This window comes from Gavia stellata, chromosome 3 (assembly GCF_030936135.1).
Source record: "Gavia stellata isolate bGavSte3 chromosome 3, bGavSte3.hap2, whole genome shotgun sequence".
NCBI classification, from domain to species: Eukaryota; Metazoa; Chordata; class Aves; order Gaviiformes; family Gaviidae; genus Gavia; species Gavia stellata.
In genome coordinates, this window is record NC_082596.1 from 77,087,958 (window position 1) to 77,096,589 (window position 8,632).

General features: G+C 40.0%; 1 protein-coding gene across 1 annotated transcript in view; it reads right to left on the reverse strand.

Moving 5' to 3' along the window:
* Positions 1 to 8,313, reverse strand: part of SPMIP7 (sperm microtubule inner protein 7) — a 28,781-nt gene extending 20,468 nt beyond the window's left edge. Inside the window, 2 exon segments of the mRNA XM_059815819.1 lie at positions 7,801 to 8,133; positions 8,136 to 8,313. Of these exon segments, the coding sequence (XP_059671802.1) occupies positions 7,801 to 8,133; positions 8,136 to 8,313 (511 nt within the window).
* Positions 8,314 to 8,632: the final 319 nt, after the last annotated feature.

An 8,632-nucleotide genomic window follows, 5' to 3' on the forward strand; every position in this document is an offset into this window, starting at 1 on the left:
AATCCTGATTGTTTTAAACTGGATGAAAACAAATCATGGCTTCCCATAAAAATCGATGCATCAATGTTCAGTTCCCTGTTACCACTCTGAATTACAAACTTCCACAAAAATTCATTAAATTACATGGAAGATGAAAGCAATTGATGAATAAATACCACAACATACATTGCTATGCTTTGGCCTACTTCACGTATTGTCATGTACAGTACTAACTGTATAAAGGGAAGTATCCAAATTAGCAAGCATAATAATAAAAGCTTGTTAATGCAACCCGAACTAGTAATTGCATATTGCATTTCTACAGTTACATAATCTTTGCCAACCCTGAAAGCAATAAACAAGCTATTCCATGAGCAGTAGGTGACTGATTTCCTAAAGATATTTCTCGCTCTCCTTCATCCTCACAACTTCATATTCCAGTAATTTGAGCTCTCCCTGACCAGGTCCTGTAAATCAGGCTTACCCACCAAGAGGCCATATCCTGCAGTTATTGTAGAGTCACATATGCACTGATGGGTGAGCCAGTACACATGTGCTGATAACCAAGCGAGCTGCTGCCAAGTAAAAAGATGTTATAATGCCTGAGTTTCAGCTCCCTCAAGAGGAACACTCATTTATGTCTCTCCTCCCCCCAGACTTCAACCTTCAAAAATCTTGCAGGGATGCAATTATCCTTGAGATGTTCATATCTCCATCAAATTTGGCAGAAATTGGCCAATGGGGTTAAAAGTTATTAGGGGAGAACCAATAGATAAATAAACAAGACGAATGGAAATAACTTGTCTCCTTAGGAAATCAGGATAAACCCCACAAAATAATCCTATAAATAAGGTAAGGGATATGTATGAGAGTATCATTCAAACTGCTGTGCCATTAACTAGCGTAATGCTTTTGGTGACTTTGGGAAAGGTGTATTTCTAAATATACTACACTAAAAGGGGTAGGCAGTCACACAGGCATCACACCACTCTCTCCATGAACACTGGAAACTATTATTTAGTATCAAGAATGTACTACTTAGGTAGTTTTCAACCTGCTTTTTACTTGCAGACCCCTAAAACTTTCCTATGCATATGAAGACCTTTATGTAGCAAATTTAAGCTAATTCATAATAGAATTACGTTTCCTTGTTATTTGTTGAAATTTTAGGTAGACTTTGGAGAAAATAGTTTAAAGATTGAAAGTTGAAAACCACTGTGCAGAATGGAAAATTAGTTCTTGCAGAACTAATCACTCTGACAAAGTTTAAAAGAAAATCACAGCTTTCAGTAAAATAGACTAAGTTTAGTATCCTAATGCTATATGTACGTACTGAAATAATATGAGCTGGTTTTTAAAAAAGCTTTTTGAACAGTGTGCTATAACTTTAAGTTGCTGCTTTTGAAAAGCCTGACAGAATTTGCGGATCTTTGCACTTTGAAGAGTTTTCAAACTGAATCACTCTCCAACTAAAACAATTCTTTTGGTAAGTGTCTCTTAAAGAGGTAACATGCTTGCAGTAAAGATGGTGGCTGCATCTTCATTGCCTCAGCTTTCTGTAAACTTTAAATGCTATCTGCAAATATACAACTTGTACTCACATGGGAATGCTTCCAGTAAGTTTTATGTCTGAAGTGTTGTAATTACTTAATACATATGCATGTACTAGTGCCCTCAAAAAAGAGTAGATGGCTCAAATATATCCATCGGTACGTCCTAGTAGTTCCATAAAAATAGTCTTCCTCTGGTTCATTGATTAAAGAGCTAAAGGTTGCAACTGTTATTCCTTGTATTGTATGTGTGTAACACTCATGTCAGCTGCAGTGTCCTTAGGAGGACATGTATATAATTTTACATTTGCTTTGATAATTGTACATATGCTTTTCTAGAGATCTTTGCTCTTGCACTGTATACTGTAATTTGCCATCTTGACACTACTGGCCTACTGCTGGGATGACTGATCTTCTAACATTTACTTCTCCTTTCACTTTCAGTGGAAAGATCTAGCATAAAAACTACAATAATTTCTTCTTTAAGTCAACTTTCTGGAGGTTTCAGTGCCCCTAATGATTTGCTTAGTCCACAGGACTGAAATCCTGTGGCATGATCTGTTCTTGTCCAAGGTGGGAACTCAGTGTCTTGGCTTTGTCACTTTTAACTAATGACAAGCTTAATGTCAGTTTGAGTTTATTACTTAAACTAATCTCCTAATCTGACAAAGCAGGATTCAGTGACAGATAATGAATTTGGGGAATTTGTGGTTTGGATTCTGAGCCAGAAACTGAAGATGCACTCAATCATATTTCTAAGCTGTTTCCCAGAAACCATGAAAGCCAGAACAACTTTTTGTTTTCTTTTTAAAGGAAAAAGTGAGATTCTTATGTCACCACATAAAGACATATGCAGAGAGGTTTCACAAAACCAGCAGTCTCACAAGCTTCACTGCACCTCACCGTCATTCGAAAACTGTGCACTGTTTTTGACCTATTGTATTTTAAAATTACTAGGAGTATTGACTTCAGCGAGCCCAGCAAGAGATAATAATGCCAACTGAAGGTCTTACAGAGAACTCTTCTGGATTATTTTGCTTAGTTCTTTGGTTAATTATTCTGCTTCTCTTTATATATGAAAAATAAATATAACCTATTAACACTACTTCTTGTCTCTCTTCTGCTCCTTTGAAAGAAAAGGATACAAATCACCCCCTGAAAACTAATTATACATAAGCATAAAACCCATTGGTTTCTATTGGAAAGACATGCACAACAAAAGAAGCTACAGAGATAGAACAAAGCTGTTGAATAAACAAAGCATCATGCACAGTGAAATACATAACTGTAGGGACGATAAATAACCAAATCCTTAGTGAAACCACAGCTGTTTTATTCAATGGCACTCAGACATCAAGAGATTATTCTGAGGTTTTATGCATTATTTCCAGATGAACTACTAACTTATTAGGCAGTATGCTATCACATATTTCATTGTGTTATGGGTAATTAATTAATAGCACAGATATTCTTGAGCCTACTGTAGGCCGTTTTGCATTCTTATTTGACTTTGTTTATATGCTACAATAGTTATGAGCATTACATGTTATTTATGAGTGTCCTTGAATTGTTAATTTGATGTTTTTCAATTTGCGCATTTTTTTGCTCTTTGCTTTAAATTTTGTTGCCTCTGTCTAACCTTTCTTCTTTCTCTTTCTGCAGGCAGGTAAAAGGTTTTATCTCACTAAGTACCTATGTTACAAACTGGGGCTGCACCAGCATTGCCTACAGTCATTTTCTATCATTATTTGAAAGGTAGGGGAGGTTGGAATCCTACTTTGATATGCCTCACATTCAATGTGCTGCTTAATCCTGATTTACTCCTGTATGATTACTTCTCCAGTGTAATGATTACTCTGGAGAAAATGCTTCTTGCTTCAGGAGAGGAAGCACTGGGAAGGGAACTCTTCCTATACAAAGGCCATTGGGAAATGAGTATAATGCGACCACAATTATTTCACTAAGTTCTGCAAAAAATTCTTCAACAGAATCATAGAATCATTAAGGTTGGAAAAGACCTTTAAGATCATCAGGTCCAACCAATAACCCAACACCACCACGCCCACTAAACCATGTCCTGCAGTGCCATGTCTACACATTCCTTGAACACCTCCAGTGATGGTGACTCCACCACCTCCCTGGGCAGCCTGTTCCAATGTTTCACCACTCTCTCAGTAAAGAAATTGTCGTGGTTTAAGCCCAGCCAGACTAATCACCACACAGCTGCTCACTCACTCCCCTTCCTCAGCTGGACAGGAGAGAGAAAATATGAGGAAAAGGCTCGTAGGCCGAGAGAAGGACATAGGGAGATCACTCACCAATTACCATCATGGGCAAAATAGACTTGACTTGGGGAAATTAGTTTAACAGACTGCTCCAGTGTGGGTCCCCTGCGGGATCGCAAGTCCTGCCAGCAAACCTGCTCCAGCGTGGGCTCCTCTCTCCACGGCTCCACAGGTCCTGCCAGGAGCCTGCTCCAGCATGGGCTTCCCACAGGATCACAGCCTCCTTCGGGCATCCACCTGCTCCAGCGTGGGGTCCTCCACGGGCTGCAGGTGGATATCTGCTCCACCGTGGACCTCCATGGGCTGCAGGGGGACAACCTGCTTCACCGTGGTCTTCCCCATGGGCTGCAGGTGAATCTCTGCTCCGGCATCTGGAGCCTCTCCTCCCCCTCCTCCTTCACTGACCTTGGTGTCTGCAGAGTTGTTTCTCTCACATATTCTCACTCCTCTCTTCTCCGGCTGCCGTTTCCCGGTTTTTCCCCCCCTTCTTAAATATGTTATCACAGAGGCGCTACCACTGTTGCTGATTAGCTCAGCCTTAGCCAGTGGCACGTCCGTCTTGGAGTCGGCTGGCATTGGCTCTATCAGACACAGGGGAAGTTTCTAGCAGCTTCTCACAGAAGCCACCCCTGTAGCCCCCCCCGCTACCAAAGCGCTGCCACGCAAACCCAATACAGAAATTTTTCCTAATATCCAGCCTAAACCTCCCCTGGTGCAACTTGAGGCCATTTCCTCTTGTCCTGTCACTAGTCACTTGGGAGAAGAGACCAACACCCACCTCTCTGCAACCCCCTTTCAGGTAATTGAGAGCCTCTTAAAGTAAGAATGGAATAAAGATAAGATCTTCACATGGATAAATAATTGATTAGATGATCAGAGAAGTAGAGAAGCAGTAAATGATCAGTTTTCCAGGTGGATGGAGATCACTGGTAGAGAGACCTGGAGGTAACCCATCTGGTTGTTGTACTTTGTTGTTTAGCATATTCACAAATTACCTGGAAATAGAGGGTTGGAAGTTAAGTGATGGGTTCAAAAAGCAAAAGGATATATGCATGAAGGCAAACCTATGAATTCATGACTACTAACTACAAACACACAATCTCCTGGTCAGGAATCCCTGGTCCACAAATCATCACAATAGGAAAATATGCAGAGGAAGTATGATGACATTATTTGTTATTTATGCACAGTCTTGGATGGAATACTGGACTAGTTGGGCTTTTGGACAAATCCAAATATGGCCACTTTAGTAGCAGCATGAGTTAACTGCTTATTTCTTATAGAAAAGGGTTACTATCAAGTCTATAGGTAAACTCTATAGTGTTTTTAATTTCCCAGTTTTTGAAGAAAACTGTATCTACAGATGTGTCAGCTTTCAGTAGGGGCAAGAAGTCATCTCTGCTCCTTATCAGATTTATCAAATACCCTGGTTCCTTCTGCAATCCCCATGCCCATCTCTGTGTTAAGCCATACAAACCAGAATAATAATTACAAACTGGATATGAGGGCTTTGTCACCAGGTTTCCAGGTACAAATATACCTGCACGGTCAAATTCTGAGGTCCTCCTAAACACTGCAAAGAAACTGGAGACCACAGAGAAAATTCTGTTGTCATATGAGTGAAAGAAGGGGACTCTACAGGCAAATGCTGTCAACTTCCTAAAGACCTTGTCTTCTAGCACCGAGCATCTTCCCTATACTGACCGAGAATACATGAAGAATAGCTCTTCAGCCGTCTCCCTTCTCTGGCGGGCTCTGATTCTCCAGTCTTAGAATGACCTTCTTTGTCAGCTTCTCACCTTTGCTTTGCTATCACAGAGCCTCACTGTTCAATAAACTTGCTTTGCTCAGTAGATGAAAAGGCTGCTGGGGAAGTTCAAAGTAACAGTTGACTGCCAAAGTCACAGCACTATACCTTCTCACAACAGAGAACCTCCTGTCTGTTGCAGATGTTTTATATACCCCACCTCATCAATCTCAAAGGTTGATTCTGTCTCTGTTCTTTTTCCATTCATCCCTGACACAGTGGAGAAAGTAACTGTAGAATTTGCTTGCACAGCACCTGACAGATCTCTCTTTCAGCATCACTTCCCCAAACAACTTAGCTGTGGAATGTGTTTGGACTGATATCTAGAATGATTAGCAACTTTCATTAGATCATGTGCCTGGGGGTTGGTAGCTGGGGTCTCTGAATCATGTAGCTGAAATCTGGAATTTTTTTATGCAGTCTCATTAAAAATAGTAGCTTAAAACTCAACTACTTTTTTATATCTATATTTACACATTTGTAGTTAATACCTCAGCATCACAGGAAAACTTGTAAATGAATACTAGGTTTGAAAGAATATTTGCACACCTTTCCTTAAGAAATTTATGCTGGACTGTATCTTCTTCAAAATTTGTCCCTGAGTTAAGTTTTACTTTTTCCGACAGCTTCAGTGGAGTCAGTATTTCACTCTAATAGAGAACTTTACCCAACCAAAAATCATCAGAAAGCCACCAGACAGTTTCTGACTGCTTTCTGGAACTAGTCTCCATTTTGTACCACCTTCTTGACTGTAACCCAGGTTACTGACTTGATGACATTCAGTTTCAGATTTTGTCTGTGTTCATTTCAGGTGTGTCTCTATCTGCCAGAGTATCTCTATCTCCGCCTCTGTCTGCTTTTCTCTGCATTGGAAAAATTAATGGTCAGACAGAATTGCTTATCTCCAATCTTCTTTCCCATTCACTTTACCAGAGGCTTGCAGAACAAAACAGCTGATCAGTTCTAATTGGTGTCTGAAGTCTAATTTCATATGTAAACGGAGAACACAGTAACTGAGAAATAAGAGTGAAAATTATATGGGCTGAGCAAGAAAAAAAAAGGAAAATTATGGAGTCTGGTTTTTTATCCCTTGTGGTTTCTTGGGTTCTTTTGGGTTCTGTTATATGACTGCAGTAAGCTTAAAGTGATTTAAGATGCAAAGTTCGAAGATAGAAACAAGGAACCAAAAACACTGCCTGAATTTATAGCACGTAGAGACTTTATGGTGACAATAACACTGATAAAGCATAGCTAACCATGAAGTGAGAGTGTTATCTCCATATAGTAAAATGGAACAAGGCGCTTATTTACATTTCTTTACCATGTTCTAAGAAATGCCTCCCCTCATCTATGAGCAAGTTGCCTGAGTTTTCATAAAATTTAGTTCTAGCTGTAATGAGCATTTCTCTATGAAAATAATTGGAATTGGCTTAATCTTTACAAAAATTCAGCCATATTGCTTACTGCTAATTATATCTGCCTTTAGAAGCCCTGGGTAGATATTTCTGCTCTCCAGAATTTTCATCAGAAAATTCTGAGTATTAAACACCAACCCAATTCTGCTTCATGCTAAAAAGACTGAATTTCTATTTTGATGCTGTAATCAATACGAAGTGATCAGACCCAACTTTATGTGCAACACATTGACATAAAATAAAAGGATAATACGTACTTTGACCAACATGGGATGGCAGTCCTTAAGAACTTCTGTTCTTCAATCAACTAGACACTGGAATAAGTCTTTAAATGAGCCACACTGCAACTTGTCAGGAAATACTAAAAGACAGAATAATATCCAGGGGATTTCCTGACTCTGGAGTGATTTGTTATTTTGGTTTACATTAAAACAGGTGCTCATTAGGACTATTGTATATAACTTCAAAATTTACCTAAATAGATTTTTTAAAACATTATTTACCTTCAAAGTTGGTTTGGGTTTTTTTTAGCATTAGAATGCTCATTAGAGGACTGGTACCTCTTTTCTACAGCAGGGACTATGAATCATACAAACACTCTACTGCAGTTGTTATATTCAGTTCAAATATCCAGGGCAAATATATTTTATAAGATTGTTCCTTCAGGACCTTGGGGGATGGAGTTTACAAACCAGGTGTATTTATTTGTTAAGCATCTCCAATTTCTTTGGTGATTAAGAAATAAAACCAGCAGTTTGCTTTACCTTTGAGTCGTGCCCTGACAGAGGCAGTGGACACAGCCCTGGACTTCCACCTTCTGTTCTGGCTGGTCTCCTCCAGGAGGATCATCTGCCTCCTATGTGCAGTCTGGCCTCTCCTTCCTGTGGTGGGGATCCGCTGGTGAGGTTTCACATCACTGTAATCCACCAGGGATTCAATAGCTCTTCCAACATTGGGATGCAGGCCAGCATCTGCTCCTGGACTCACAAAACCTGAGCAGGGATCCACTAAATGCGCATCATCCCAGTGTGGGAATAAAGGGTAATTCAGCCCTATTGGGGGGGTGAATGGATTGAATTTAAGGAAAGAACTATTTTTTTCTCTTCAAAGCTGGCAAAGCCATGTCTGTTCTCAGGACCTCTCACAACAGACATGCACATCTTCTTTAACAGACTTCGATACTGTTGGCGATCCATCTTGTGAACTGGTTCAACTGACAAGGTGGACTTTTTAAAGGCACTTCCCTGCCTTTCAGCTCCATGGGAAACCACGATCATTCTCTTCTGTTGTCCCTGTGTGGCAGTAAACTTAAAAGACTCCACTTGCTCCTGTTTCTTCAAGTTTCTGAAGTCCTAGCCAACGAACGGCAGTAAAACGAGAGGTCATCCTCCAGAAGATCAGTACATAGAAACCATGAAGAGCAAGGCAGTGGTTTAGGTAGTGAATTTTTCCCTGAAAAGAGATTTATCAAGTATAGTACAGAAAGAACACAGCCATTGAATGAGCAGAGAGTTTTTTTGTTGCTTGGTAACAATGGAAACCACCTCACGATGAAATGTCTCCTGGTGTGAAACATGGTCCATGCGTACCACAGTA